This window comes from Excalfactoria chinensis, chromosome 1 (assembly GCF_039878825.1).
Source record: "Excalfactoria chinensis isolate bCotChi1 chromosome 1, bCotChi1.hap2, whole genome shotgun sequence".
Classification (NCBI taxonomy): Eukaryota; Metazoa; Chordata; class Aves; order Galliformes; family Phasianidae; genus Excalfactoria; species Excalfactoria chinensis.
In genome coordinates, this window is record NC_092825.1 from 43,219,682 (window position 1) to 43,235,403 (window position 15,722).

Here is a 15,722-nt window from a genome sequence, read left to right on the forward strand (position 1 = left end):
AGTATTAAACAAATTCAAAACCATTCAGGAACTAGAAGTCCTAAAAGTATCACAGAATCAAAGAACATCCCCAGTTGGTGGGGACCACAAGTTTAACTGCTGGCTCCACACAGGACCATGCAAAATCAAATTGGGCTGAAAAACCAAAGGACCTCAGCTACTCCTCATCTTGCCCTTAGACCCTTCACCATCCTCACACTCCTCCTTTGGTCACTCTTTAATATCTTTATGCCCTTCTTACACTGTGACACCCAAACGTGCACCCAGTGCTTGAGATGAGGCTACAAAGCAGAGCGGAGCAATACCTTCCCTCAGCCAGGTGCCAGTGCTGGTACACCCCAGGGTATGGTTGGCCCTCTGGGGTGCCAGGGCATGCTGCTGGTTCATATTCAACTTGGTGTCAACCAGAACCCCACACCAGCACGGGGCTGTTCCCCAGCCTCTCCCACTCTGCACGTACAGTCTGGGTTGCCTCATTCCAAATGCAGAACCTGGCATTCACTCTTGTTAAACTTCTTGTGTTACTGATGATTTCCTAACCTTCTCACTCGTCAAGATCTCTCTGTGCTGAAGGGAGTCAGCAGCTCCTCCCAGTCCAGTGTCTTTCAAAAATGTACTTAGTATAGTTCCAAGTCCTGCATCCAAGTCACTGACCAAAACATTGAAGTACCATCTCTAAAATGGAGCCCTGCAAAACTTCACTAGTCTGGTCACCAACCTGATGTAATTCCATTTACGGGAACCCTTTGAGCCCAACATTCACTCACTGCATTACATTTTTGTCTAGCTGTGCGCTGGATGTTTTGCCCAGAATACTGCGTGAGACTTTACCAAGTCATTTGCTGAAATGCAAGAAGATCACATCAATTGGCTTCCCTTGGTCAACTGGGTGGGTAACCATGTCCTAAAAGGAGATTAAGCTCATTAAATAAGACTTTTCCCTCATGCTGACTGTTGACCAATGACTGCACTGTCTGCTATTTTCCACAACTCCCAGAATAATCTCCCAAATTCCGCCAGGAACCCAAGTGAGACTGACAGGCCCGTAATTAACAAGGTTGTCTTATCATATTTCTTGAAAACTGCAACAGTGTTTGTCAGCTTCCAGTAAATAAGAAAACTACTATTTTGATAAGGATCAATACACAGACAAGTGAGCAATAGAAAGATTTATTTTCCGGTTGTCAGGTACTCGAAGTTCTAATTGCATACGGCTATGAAAAAGAAAGCTGTGCACAAAGAGCCACACTCTTCCCAGGTTTTTAAGTTCCATGACAGACAGATGGCTACATCTTAGAACACTTTGTTGTCTTCTACCCATTGCTTGCAAGGAAACCCTTCTCCTAGTTCCAAAGATTCAGTGATTTTTGCAGTATTACAGGGAAGTGCAAAATAGAAAGTACTAAATTTGATCTAGAAGTTCATTTGGAGCTAAATTAGTACCAAAAGCAGCAGAACATTTTACGGCATAATCAAGCATGCATACAAACAGTTTGTAAAATCAGTCTTGTTTCAGCAGTAAGAAAACCCCAAAGGAATCAAAGTTTGTCACTGATCCTGCTTCAAGTCTCTGCCCACAAGCATTGCTGTCACTGGGTGCATACAGGCTCTATGCTCCAGGAACGTTTTGACAGCAAGATCTCGAGACTTGTCAAACTTGTAAAGATCCCTATGAAAAGAAAAAAAAACACATGAAAAAAGCCTGAACAACAGTACAATGGAAATTTCCCTCCACGTTTTACTTTTCACATTTAGGGACATACCGGAAGACTAAACTCGCACGAAACAAAAAAAGCCAGAAAGTGGAAAGTGACTGCAAAGATAATCTGGTTTGCAGCATATAGAAAATTCTGTGCTCTATCGCTATAACTCATAACATAATGCATACACAATATCTAGAATTACTTATTCTGCTACACTAAAAATGCCAGCAGCGCGAGCTCCCACAACATGGAGATAAACTCCTACCTGAACAAGGGTCGAGTAAACTTCATCCTGCCCTGCTCTGTTGCCATTTTTAGAGCCAGAGGAATTGCTTCTTCCCAACTGGACTGGATGCAGAGACGCAGCCATCTGGAACAAATAAACAAATGAAACTTTCATTTGCTGTAGTTAGCCAGTTTGTGATACTGCTCCTGTAAATGCCCCAAGCAGTAGAGCTCATGGGAATGGAATTCCGGCATAATTTCAATAGAAGATATTTGGTGTCTGAAAGGCATCTTACAAAAGTGGATTTTTCTACATTATATTAAATAAATGCTTCAAAGTTTCTCCAAAATATCTGCTGGTTTTCCCTGAGGCGACATATTTCTACTATATTACTGTAGCATCCGCTTGCATCACCCTGAGCTGAATTTCATAGCACTTGTCACATGCCACCTAGTTAGGAAAATAATCTAAAACTAAAATACAAAACCTGCAAGCAAAGCCTCACAAAGCTGGCATGTACTTGTCTTAAGTATGGGAAAATGATATTGCAAGAAACAAGAGAAATACCGTATGCTTGAAAATAATTAGTTTTCTTAATAATAAGGAACAACGACCTCCAAGTTAGAGCTAAGGTAGAATAGCCATCACTACTGCAAATGTATCCAGTACATAACAGTGGCAAAATACGTGAGTCATCATGATATCTGAAAAAGATGATGACCTCAAAAATACATTTGGCAAAGACCAGTGACCTATTTTAACAATGTGTAGATATCACGTAGAAGAAGTAAGAATTGAGACACACAGCTAAAGCCTCTCCTACCTGTTTAGATACTTCCCTTGATATCTACACTTATTTTAAGAGATAAAAGCTCTGTAATAGCAGGCGTTAAGATGTGCCAGCATGGGTTTTTCTCAGTGTAATTTGGAAAACTTTCTGTCACATCAGCAGAAGACCTAGAACTCATTAGGCCAGTCTACAAGATCTGTTCCTGACTGAATACTGAAAAGCTGTTTTAAGCATCTCAGAATCACAGAGAGTCTTGTGATTGGATTGTTCAGCACCACCCCTAAAATAAATAAAAAGGTCATCAGGTTCTTTGCTACCCTGACAAATGAGAATGAGGCACAGCTATCACACTGCTCAGTTCTTCTTGCTCTACTAGACTATGTTTACCCAACTCGTAAGTAACAATACCACTTAAGTAAGCATGTTTACACAAACACATACAAAATGTACAAACAACCGCATCAGTTTAATGAAGCAGTATGGCTCAAACGATTTATGAAGCAGGGTAATTTGTTTTATGAAAGCATCTAAGGCTAGAAAAAGTATCCGTAATAGAACAAACCTGAATCGTATTTCAGAATTGCCGATAGCATTGAAGTCATACACTTGCTGCATTCGTTTGACATGTGACAATGGAAGGGGAGCCTAAAAAAGGCAATTACATAGTCAGAATAAGGCAGGAGCACACCCCAAACCACATACTTCAAAACTAAACAATATCATTCTGGAGGACTGAAGTTACATGGGATTTAAAAACTTTAGCTGACCAATCTGTTCCTTTCACCTTTTCAGAGCAATAGGGAAGGTACAATGAGTAATCATGAGCAAATTCCCACATTCAGAACTACTAGCCCCATCAAATCTTGAAGAACATTCATCCTCTTTCATTAACAGCTTTTATAGCTTATTTGCAGGTCACAAACTTCAATAACAGAACAAATTCAAGCAACTTCTAATATTCTTTTTATCTTTTGGTCCAAAATAGTCCATACATTCCCAACTCAGCTGGAGAACCAAACATAATCAGGGGAGCATGGCTGAATGTTTTAGTGACTACACACAGCAAGAGTAGGTTATTGTAGCATGACTTAAGAAAAAAAGATGGACAATTTAATTCCAAAGAACATCTGGGCCTCTGTGACTGCTTCAGTGACTCCAGAATCAGTATTCTTCAGGCATGCATTTACCTCCAGGAGCAACAGTGCCAGGAACTCAATTAACTGATGAGATGATATTCCCTTCAGGTCTGCCGAGCTGAAGGAACCCAGATCACTCTCTTTTGCCTAAAAGCAAACAATTTCTTAAGTTTCTAATAGATATTCCTAAACATAAACAGGCGTAACTTTCTGTCTGAACATCTGCATATACATGTCACATATTGCTGGCTGCATGCCTTATTAAAAATGTGCTGCACTTTACATACAGGAGCCACAGCAAATCCACCAACTCCACAATGAACATCACGCAAAACCCCTGGCAGCAACACTATCATCATAAAACACAATCTTTCTAAGCAGGAAACAGATTTCAGAAGAGAATCATAGAGTCATAGAACTACCCAGGCTGGAAAAGAAGAATGGTTCACTCTGTAAAACAAACAAACACACACACACTATTTCAACATACCGAGACCTCAGTTAAATTCTTTAACTACTCACTTTGATCCATCTCTGGCTCAAGGCAACACAGGCATTTGTTAATGTCATATCATACCTGTCAAAGATTATAAGGAAAGGATCACACCTAGGAAACAAGACGTTTCTGCAGTGTTTTTGCAAGATGTTTAGGAATTACTATTAGGAATTACTATTAGGAATTACTATTAGGAATTACTATTAGGAATTACTATTAGGAATTACTATTAGGAATTACTATTAGGAATTACTATTAGGAATTACTATTAGGAATTACTATTAGGAATTACTATTAGGAATTACTATTAGGAATTACTATTAGGAATTACTATTAGGAATTACTATTAGGAATTACTATTAGGAATTACTATATATCTTCATTGTAGGCTCCAATTCAGTATTGGCATACAGTTTACAAACTTTCTGTTATCATAAGATGTATTTTTGCTTCAGTTATAAGTGTTCTATGCATAAGTGACAATATTTATTGATCCTCACACTCCTAAAATGATCAGTATCTGAGCATATGATGCTTTATTATTCGTATGTTACACCATGGACAAGAAAAGAGAATGTTGTAGCAAATTGCCAATAAAAAAATAAAAGAAAAAGATACCTTCCCTGGCAACTTTCAAAGCAAAACGAATTTCCACCAGCATAAAAACAATAAGGAAATTTTAATAACACTTTTCCCTCCTATATAAAACACGTATCGGTTTTGACATAGCACAAGTCTATTTTCTAATAAAGCATTTGTGGGAAGACTTTCACCCTGCTCACAAACTGCTTTGTTATCATTTGGAACACCAAGAGCTAAGGAAGGAATAGACACACTGTAACAAAATGTAGCTTACGTAGGTTTCACGGGTGGCATTCCTGGAGCATGCAGCCAAGAGTTCCAGTCAACTTTATCAAGAATATCTACCTACAAACCACACAAGTTCTTAGTGAATTTCAAGAGTCGTTTCTAGAGAAGAGCGTACCCTATGAAACCAGCTACAGTTTCTTTTAAGTACCTCCAACTACCATGCAAAACATTCCAGAAACAGAATACTTCCAGAAAGCAAACCAATCCACAAACATCAAAATGCAAACCCATCTTTGTAAGATTGCAGACCGTGTAACATTAAGATCTTGAGATAAAAAAGTAATTCCCGAGTTGTGTCATAGCTTCACATAATCAAAAGGTTTTAAATACTACCCAACCTTATCCTTGAAGTAGGAGTACAAGAACGTCTTCCAGTCATCAGTTACTATGCTCTTATAAGCAAACTGCTGAATATAAGCCTTCAGGAAGCCAATGAAGATATCTAATAGTTAAAAAGAAACAACCATTTCAGTGTTCAAAATTAACACGGAAAAGAATTATATATGAAGTCTAACTCAAGCTTACCTGGTCCTCCAAGAAGTTGTTCAAGGTAAAAAAGCAAAGCAAAGCCTTTCTCATATGGAACAGATGAATAGGCAACATCAGGATCTACTTCATTCAGATTGGGGACAAGGTTACCGATAGGATTTTCACCTCCAAGCACATTTATCTGCAACAAAGATATAGAAAGATACTCTTGAAAAAAATCACTGCTAATCCTATTCATAAAGGTATCATCCATCCAAAATAGAGACAGCCTCATTCCAAATCACCGCCTCATTCTTTTTCTTAAGTTTTGAATCTGTGCAGTTTATTGAACTTCTTTTTCCTCAATTTGCTCTACGAATGTCCAACCACACAAACAAAAAGACTTTAGGATCAATTACTTCATGCTCCTATTATTCCTAAGTAAATTACTGTCATACATGTTGTAATCATGAGAACCTAGGGATTATTTATCCATTTATTAACAAACTACTTGTTTCAAACAGGTAGCATAACAGATAAAAAAACCCCACAAAACCCAACAATGTGGAAACATAATAAAAGAAGTAAACTGCATTACCAAACAGAGTGAGAGGCAGATATGTTGACAGAGACTGGAAGACTGAAAACTGAAGTTTACCTATGCTACCTAATCTAACCTTCCTAGACAGTGCTTGATTTGCAATATTTTCAAGTTTAATTCAGTAAACAGGAGAAAAAAAAAGAAAAATCATGTATTTGCATTTGGCACTGGTGATACTGATGGTGATGCCTACAGATAAGCTTGAGGTTCTAAGGGACATAATTTAGTGATGGGACCCAGTAGGCTGTGTTGATGGTGGCGTGGCAGTAGAGGTTGAACCTTCCTGCCAACATTTTGTTACACCTTATTGCTGTGAGACAGATGGCAGCAAAGGGGCAGTCTGACAAAATGACATCTGACAGAAGTGCACGTGAAGCAAAGGTGCATGGAGACCAAACAGTGGATGTGAGCACAGCAAGGCAGTGGGTGATGCATTTCAGCAGTAGTGACAGTGGGTCAGTTCTACCAGATTTTTAAGAATGCATCATGCAAGCTCTTGTTTCTTGATGCCAAAAATGCACAGCTAATGGTGGTGACTATGTTGAAAAACAGTGTTTTCTAGCCGAGAATTTGGTCTATCCAATAGCATTATTGTGCTTATGGTATCTCTTGTAGTTTCATCATCCTACTTTCAGAGCAATCTATGTAGGTGTACACCTAGACAAAGTTAACAAAACCTTGAAGATATTTACCGTATTCTGCAGTTCCCTCCAACCTCCTAAGGCTTTGAAGTGCCTGAACTGCTCACCAAACAACCGACCACCAATCCTGCGTTCCAGATATACAGTATGTCCCTCATTCAGCCTGGAAACATACTGATAATGTCAGCACTGCTAGGATGACAAAAGAAATGTCACTATTCTCTTTGCAGACTTTAAATACATGTTTTGCACTGTACTGAACATCATACCTACCAGAAATGCTCCCATGTTTTGTTTGTTACCAAGTTTCCTGTCCAACTGTGAGAGATTTCATGAGCAATAACCTAGAACAGAAAACAAAGACAGAGTTACCATCTAGACTCTCTTGAAAACAATGAAATCCAAAGGGAAAGGAAAAATCCTAGCAGGATTACTGCACTACGTTCCCAAGACCAACAGATAGTCACAGATCTGTAAGCTTTCCTATTTAAACATCATCTGGAGGACACACCCTATGCAATCAAACCTTCATCAGAAATAATTTTGGATTTGTAGCTTGCAAATCATAGACTGTGCAGGCACTTGTTTGTGAAATCAAATTACAGAACACTGGATGCATGTCAAGTAATGGACTAACATTACTTCCTCACATTCGTTTGACTGCTGCAGGGCTGGTTTGTTCTAAAGCAGCAAACGAGAAGAAAACAGTTGACCCCTAGAAGGATAAGGATACATTAAAAAGCACCCATGTCTAATATTTCAGTGCTCTTGGGACAACTATCGTATAAGGAGTCATCTTCATTTTTTAAAGCACTGTATCAGTCCAGTAGTGAGACTTATGAGATAAAACAGCTTCCAGAGTATTCAAATTACTGGACAAAACTAGAATTTATTCAACTTGTACTCCTTATTTTCACTTTACAAGTAAGTCAATACACAAGGCAAGTTCTGACTCATAGAAGCAGATATATCGAAGAAGTTCCCTACATACAATTTAGAAGAAAGCAATTTGGTTGTGAGTTTTAAACATACATACGTTTAAAACATATACATGTTCCTGTATAATACAGGACAGGAAAAAGAAAGCTACTGAGTAGCTGACATTGGTTCCCTATGTACTAAGTTGTTTTCATCTGTTCATTATGCAAAATGGTCATTTAGAATTTATTTAGAACTAAAACACATGGCATAAGACTTTTTGAATCACTGTGTTAGCTTTTAATTCTCTGGATGAACAAGAGACTAAGTTTTTGGACATTCGTTACAATGCTAAGATGCAATTCAAGCAATAATCTAACTGAAGACATGAACTTATTTTGCACTTACATTTGACAGAGATCGATCACCTGCCTACAAAAGAAGAAAAAAAAAGGCAACTGTCATTTCAGGTAAAACTCAAAACATACCAGACAAATCTTTCTGGACAAAGGATTAATACAGCCTGCAAATAAACCCCCATCATGTGATTGACGAGTAAACTCTAAGGAAAGGCTGACTTTTAACAGTGTTACACTTACCAGTAAGGTTGGAGTTACAAAAGTAAGGCAAGGATTCTCCATACCGCCATAAGGAAAAGAAGGTGGTAGGACTAACAAATCATACTGTCCCCATACATAAGGTCCCACCAAGTCTTCAGCTGTTTGCAGCATAGCTTCAGTCTGAAAGAAGAATTCACATTAGACTAAGACTTCTGACTACAAACACTAGAGAAGTTATAAGCTACTGACCCCACACTGCATTCTCTCTCACCTGGTATGTCCCACATGCAAAACAAGAAAACACTGTGCAGCAATAATTATGTTTCGTAGTAGTTCTGTGTTACACTAGAACAGCAGCATTTTTGGGGTGGGAAAAAGGGAGAGCAAGGCTACAGGTGAACAAATCTCTAAGCCACATCCTGTTCCTTTTTCAGGACTATGTAATACAATTAGTTTAGGAAACGTTTTTGTTAATTACATACCTCAGCAAATTCATAGGCTGATTTATCCACCAGCTCCTTTTCAGCCCACACCAGTGTCCTTGGACCAACCTTCCTGTTGGAAGAGAAAATGTCAGTAAGACACTGTGAACTGGAGAATATTCTATGGGAAGCCAACTCAGAAAACACATTTAATGTGCTTGAGATGATGTTAAAGAAACTCATTACACAATCTCCCTCTCCTTTTTCTCTCCAACAATAAAGTGACACTAGAATAGGCTTTAGAAAACAAAGCAAACCACAGTAATCTACTATTCAGGACAAACAAATAGGGGATGCATTTACAGATACCAAAAATGCTGCAAAGCCCTAATATACAGGCATTATTACTGGCTTGATTAACACACTCTTGCACAGATAAGCAAAGAGGATGAAGCCTTCATTTTCTGCCTTTTGTACATCTTATTTGTTACCAGAGGGAAAAATACACTTTTCCTTGAGCTAAAAGGAGCCCTTAGTGCTCCAATCAGCTCTAAAACCTTCACAGTTGACCTAAATGCAAAAGTATACTGAATAGAAAAGTGATGCAAGAGTGAATTAAGATACATATGGTCTGATTCTGTGACTTCAGAAGGAAGTAAATAATAAATAAATTCAATAAGGTGCAGTACTGAAGAACAATGAAATTCAGTTCCAGGATGAAGAGAAAGTTTGCTTACTCATAGGCCCTCTAAGACTTCTAAAAACTAGAAATTTAATCAAGTGACCAAAGAAAAACTCACAAAAATAACAACAACAAAAATAAAACCTGTTAATATTTTTTCTTACCCATTATTAATACTTATACTGTGTGCAGATTCACTCACCTGCTTTCTAAATCTCCAACCACTAAAGCGATTAAGTAGGAAGGTATGGGAACCTAAAGGAGAACATTAAAAGAATTACCTTATTTAATGGGAGCTGTCAACATCATTGACTCAATCAAAGTAAAACAAAGAGGATGCTACAACCCTCCCTCATCCATTGCACCAGGATAAACACTGTTAAATACGTAAGGCTTTAAAATAGAATTACTTAGAGACAATCATTCAGAAAACTGCCAACATTTTATTAGCCTTAAACTACTTCAGTGTTATTTGTTCCTCTGCATAGGAGGTACAACAACGTACTGAAGAGCTCACAGATGAGGTAACTATTTGTTTTCCTCTCTCAGATTTCACATAGCAGCCAAATCAGTCCAACAGTTGCTGCAGTTCAGAGGTTCCACTCTCCTCTCTCCAGCCACTTAAGTCCCTACACCTCTGTGCACTTACTCAGACCCTCATTATCCAGATCAGCTTCTTACATTCTCTTTGCTTAATTTTTTTTCCAGCCTGTTGAGCAATATGAACTAGGCTCACCAAGAGATCCCACAGACACCAGGACTGCAGCCTAAAAGGCTGTGAGAACAAAAAAGCCAGGAGAATAAATTGAGGCTGCCATGTTAGGAACAGTGGAATCATTGAATTAGCTGCACTATGTAATAGAACATCAACCTTTAATTGTTGGAGATGCTTTCCATAAGAGCAATAAGACCTCAGGCACCCCTCTACTAGCCTGTAGTACTTACATTCTGACTGAATCGGTAAATCTTCCGACTGCTGTCCTCTGGGTCAGGCATCTCTCCGTCACGATGGGCACTCATAAGAGCCACCAGCTCCTTGGGAACAGATACCTGAAAGAAGGCATTGAGACTGTGAGGAACTCAGTTGGCATACAGTGTTATATAGTATACTCAAAGCAGCAAGAGAATAGCCCAGATATGTCCAATTGGAAAATCTCCCCCTCAAATAGAAAATGCCGCCTCAGGGGCTGGCAATACTGATTTAACCAAAAGGATGATCTTCAACAAGCATTCAGAGTTTCACTTTCTTTTCACTACTGATCATCACAATGCACATCTCCCTTCTTGCTTCTTTAAAACAACCAGCGCTGCAAAGGTACCCCAGCTATGTACCACATTACTTAAGGCATACAGGAAAGCCATTTCAGGCCATTGATTTTTTTTTTTTGGCAGCCACCATAAATAAGCAAATAAAAATCACACACTGTAGTGTTTGTCTTTATTTAGATACGTGCCTTAGGTTCACCTACCTCAGCATAGTATGTTAGTTTCACAGCAGGTGTGTCTTGGCAAGGAAGGATGGCTCTGCAATGATTAGCCTGGAGGAAAGAAAAAAAAAATCAGCTAAAATGAAACCATTTTTCCTGCACAAAGGACTGGGAATAAATCAAATTAATATATTATAATAGAAAATCAATAAAGCTTTTGCAGAAAATTAATTAACCATAACCAATACTTGGTCATTTGTAGCTTACAGTAGTTCACATAATTAAGGATTTTTTAAGGAAATAACAGTAGGTAAAACATCATAACCACATGTGTTGGTTACAAAGGACTGGGGCAAGCTGTTCTGCGTGTTCTTGTCTGAACACAAGGCTTGGACCAGCTGACATCCAGGGGTCCCTTCCAGCCCCACCATTCACAGTCACAGACTGGGTGTTTTTCAACAAGAATGATAGAGAAAGTAAAGGAGTTCTGAACTTACTAAATCACAAACATATAATAAAATCCCAGCAATACGCTGACTGCAGTGTTTTTGTTTACAGCCTTTGACACGCGCAGTTATAGGCTGCTGTACTTTCCCCTATTGGATCTACTTCCCTGCTCAGAAACTGAGGGAATTACAGGAATACATAACAAAAACTAAGGCAACTCGACCTGGCACTGGCTGAAGAGAAATGGGTGTTTCTTTCCAGAAGTTTGCTCTGGGGTAAACCACTGGAGAGCTGAAGACTTTGGAGAGCTTTCAAAGGAAATTTCGATAATGGCTTCTTGTCCCCTGTACAATAAAGAACAGTCAGACAGTTTTGACATGACTTGCAATCGCTTCTGAAACTCCTCTACAAAGCTTTCAGCAAGAGAGTCAGCCACGCTGTCTCAGAAGCACTGAGAACGATAAGAACAAACAACTACCCCTTTTCAATTATGACAGTGAAAGTCATTTGTTTTATTTCAATTCTCCTTTTCTATAGTTTGTGGAGAACAAAGACTTTTTCTTTAGGCTCCTTAAACCAGCTAAGTTTTTCGTTTCCCCAAAGTTACATAATGCTGTGCACGTAAATATAAAAAAACTCAATGCAGTAAGCAAACAAAAAAGCATAGAAGGTCTATATAAGAACATACGTGCCATAATAACAAAAGAGTTGAACATTCTGCAAAAGCAAGCCTCAAGAAGAAACTTGTCATAGTTAGTAATCGCTGCACACAGAAGTACTTGCATGGGTTACCTGAAAGTTGCAGGCTATACAAACTGCTCTCTGGAATTAACAAATCAAACCTAACTCAGCACAAAATCCCGCTAATCAGAGCTGTTGGATACTAGGTGAGCTGACTGGGTACACATATCTAATTTATAACCAGCATTCCAAAGTACATACTTGAGAGCAAAAGAAAAAGCAACCTGTATTATCATAAGGCACATATGCTTGCTGAACAGTCAGGCTTTCAGTTGTAACTCTTCACTTTCCTATCACCACTTTATTTTGATTGCCAGGGATGACTGTGTCTAACACAAGAATATAAATGCTCACAACCAAGCTTAGTCTCTGTTTGAAACTTTCTTGTTGCTACAATAAAAAACAAAAAGCTGGAAGTCAGACATAAGAAACAATTCCCTATGAACTTCCCATGTCTCTGCTGTCACCTCTTTGTTCAAGGACTTTATTCTTTCAGTCTGACATTGACTCGTGAGCATTCCCCCAGAAGGGACAGATGCCTTATGGCATATTCCTTTTTCTTCCACAATACTACAAATCAAAGGTGAGTTCATAGAGACGGGAAGCAGTTTTGAATATGAGACAATAAGAAACAATTCACTGGACAATTTAATTCAAACAAGAGGACCTCTCCATAAGCCACAGCTTTGGGCTCTAGCAGGTGAGGTGATACCAAGTGGTAACGACACAGCAAACTGCTACAAACGTATCAATTTGGCAATGGCTTTTTATGTCACGCTACTTAGAAGAAGTAGATCACAGTTACAAGCCCCTCTTTTCAGGGTACTTGGGCTAGGTAACACATATAAAGCTTTTCATATTTGAGAACATATTCCTATCTAATCCCAGCTATAATCTGCAGTCCTGTGGTAACACGGGGTCAGTCCTTGCATAAAGGAAAGGAAAACAGAGCCTGTATTTTGGCAGGCTCCATCCTTGCAGCAACTCAGCCAGAGTGCAGACAGCTGAGCATGGAGGAGTCCTGCAGAGGAGAAGCACTGAAACACTCCATACCATCCCATTACTTGAAACCCTGGATATGGGTACAGATTCCCACATCCAGAAACAGAAAGGTTTGCCTTTCTACTCAAGGCCAAATATGAAACTCACCTACGAGATCACACAGCAAATAAACGCACCGCTCTGACACGTCCTTCTGAAAGCTTTACCCAAAGACCCCACGAGCAGAAAAGCAGCGTGTTCTGGAAACCATCTGAACACGCGGGCACAGGGCCTACCTCCTCATCTCGAAGGGGAGCGTGATTTCCAGGGGGGTCCCCTTGAAGCTGTGCTTTTCTCCAAAGGCAAACTTGGCATCCTGTCCGTTTGCAGTCACTTTAAATATCTGGAGGTCTTTCGTATCCAAGACCTGGAAGGAAGTGAATATCTTAAGGAGCGGCACGGCCTTCCTCGTACCTTTGTACCTTCAACACCAGTCTGCCTTTAGAGGGAAGCGTTCACGTTTCTCAGGTGGAAACAGGGAGGCAAAGCGACCACGTTGGGAACGGGAAGCTGAGGACAGGAAACCGAGTATACAAATCCCAGGAGACCCAAACCTCGCTTTGTTTATACATATATATATATGTATATATATAAAGCTCACGAGGCTCGCACTTTTGATTGCTTTACCCGCGAAAGTAGCGGGCATAGTCAAAAGCTCGGGAAAGAGCCGTAAAGCTGAGCTCGGCCCCCGCCCCGCTCCCGCCGCCCCCCCCTCCAGCCGTGCCCTCCCGCAGCGCGGCGGTGGTGGCTCCCGCCGTTACCAGGCAACGCAGCGCATCCCGCTCGGCGCGCACGCTGAAAGCCGCCGTGCCCCGCAGCGCGTGCGCGCCGAAGTCCACGCGGCAGCGCAGGTGGAGGTGGCGCGTGAGGCAGCAGGACGGCGACGCGAAAGAACTGGGGTCCGACGCCGCCATGGCTCACACCAGCTCTGCGCCCCGAGCGGCGGTGGCGGTCCATGCCGCCGTCACAGCCCCGCCCAGACAGGGCGACGGCAGGGCGGCGCGCGGGGCTCTGGGAAGCGTGGTTCTGCGCTGCGGGGGGAGAGTCGGGCAGCAGCGTTGGAGAACCACAGTTTCCATGGTGCATTGCGGGAGAAGGAGGGAAGAGGGCGAAGTACGCCCGGAAAAGCAGCTGAACCAATGGGAGCAAGGCACGGCGCCTGGGGAAGGGATGTAACGCTGTCTGCGAGTGCACTCACTGTACAGTTCCTCGTTAGTATAGTGGTAAGTATCCCCGCCTGTCACGCGGGAGACCGGGGTTCGATTCCCCGACGGGGAGGTACAAAAGTTTTTTTTTTTCCCCCTTTCTCTGTGACAAAGCAATTCTCTGTGAAATGAAGGCTATGGCTGCAGCAAAAATAACTGCCCGCCCCAGAAACGGCACCCCAATTTCGGGAAACAGATATGTACAGAAGGAAAGTCTCACAGTCCTCTCTGCTCACCTCTTGCAGGACTGGATGGCCCGCGTGGTTTGCAGTGCAGCCTGCTCAGCTGCTTATCTGAACTAGCATCTGTGAATGTACTTTCATATTTAAACAGCTCAAAACAGCTTTTGCTTATTATTACACTTCCCCCGAGCACGCATACAAATATAGAGTCAGCAGTGTTATAGTTGAATGTAAATGACTAATTAACAGTAAAGAGGGTAGGCTCGGAAAATTACTAACTGTGCAAGTTTTGTGTACAGGTACAGTGCAGATAGATCTGTGGGAAACCACCAAGCACCCAGGCTTCTGCAAACATGAGATAAATAAGCAACGCCTCTCCTGAGTGTGTGATTATTGACCTACTGCATATGAACAGCGAGTCTGCTTTTTGGCCACAAATGTGGTAAGCGTGAAGATTTGTTCTGACACAAGGTTTGGCAATGCAGGGTGATTGCTCCTGGGAAGACATTGCAGAAACCACGGGTGTGAAATGCAGGCTGCAGAGCGTAACCCCCAAACTGTGGTGCACAGCAAGGTGAAGGCTATGGGCCTACTGGATCACCTCACAGCCTCAGCTGGTTGCAGCCTTGAGAGGAGCATCTTCTGCAGGCACACAGGAGCTATGTACAAACCTGCTCTAGAGGATCCATGCAGACCGACCGAGATAAACCCAGCAGGAGAGGAAGAGGGATCTCAGCAGGCCTATTGCTTGCGTGTATTGCAGAAGGAACAAAAACTGGTCTTTGTTTTGCAACATCTGAATATTCTTCCATGCCTGCTTCCCTTTATTAAAATCCACACATATGTCATTGCAAGCAGAAAGACAATGCTTATCTGTTTGTTTCAAAGCTGAGAATGGACCATAAAATAAGATCTAAGAACATTTAGTAGCTCATGTTATGTTGGCATCAAGTTAGGCAATTTCAGCTGTCATAAAGCGATAACGGATTAGAAAAGCAATTCCTTCTGGACAGAAATATGCTGACAGTGCTCTGCAGGCAGAAGAAAATCTTGCAAGCACTTCCAGACCTGCTTAGTCGGGGTTCCTGTGTTCACATTACACAGGACACGTGCAAAGCTAGACAAGAGACAAGCTGCTGTGTAAGTGCAGCTGGAATGCCAATCTC

General features: G+C 41.0%; 1 protein-coding gene and 1 non-coding gene across 2 annotated transcripts; one reads left to right on the top strand and one right to left on the bottom strand.

The window, feature by feature from the left end:
* Positions 1 to 1,154: 1,154 nt before the first annotated feature.
* Positions 1,155 to 14,165, bottom strand: LTA4H (leukotriene A4 hydrolase). The gene is made up of 19 exons (XM_072333277.1): positions 13,931 to 14,165; positions 13,406 to 13,536; positions 11,611 to 11,731; positions 10,983 to 11,051; positions 10,459 to 10,563; positions 9,716 to 9,768; positions 8,892 to 8,964; positions 8,449 to 8,589; positions 8,258 to 8,281; positions 7,205 to 7,275; positions 6,983 to 7,094; positions 5,747 to 5,891; positions 5,560 to 5,663; positions 5,208 to 5,278; positions 4,378 to 4,432; positions 3,907 to 4,002; positions 3,282 to 3,364; positions 1,969 to 2,073; positions 1,155 to 1,669 (listed from the first exon to the last, which is right to left on the bottom strand). Exons 1-19 carry the CDS (start codon positions 14,081 to 14,083, stop codon positions 1,549 to 1,551), a joined length of 1,833 nt encoding a protein of 610 aa, XP_072189378.1. The 5' UTR covers positions 14,084 to 14,165; the 3' UTR covers positions 1,155 to 1,548.
* Positions 14,166 to 14,375: 210 nt separating this feature from the next.
* Positions 14,376 to 14,447, top strand: TRNAD-GUC (transfer RNA aspartic acid (anticodon GUC)). The gene has a single exon. It is a non-coding gene; the product is annotated as a tRNA-Asp (tRNA).
* The last annotated feature ends 1,275 nt before the right edge of the window (positions 14,448 to 15,722 follow it).

Bases quoted from the DNA above. Each gene is read 5' to 3' on its own strand.
- LTA4H (XM_072333277.1), bottom strand. From the start codon at position 14,083: ATGGCGGCGTCGGACCCCAGTTCTTTCGCGTCGCCGTCCTGCTGCCTC. The intron at 10,564-10,982 runs GTAGGTGAACCT...GCCTTCTTTCAG, and splicing joins AACTAACATACTATGCTGAG to GTATCTGTTCCCAAGGAGCT. The intron at 5,892-6,982 runs GTAAATATCTTC...TCTTTGTTGCAG, and splicing joins GGAGGGAACTGCAGAATACG to ATAAATGTGCTTGGAGGTGA.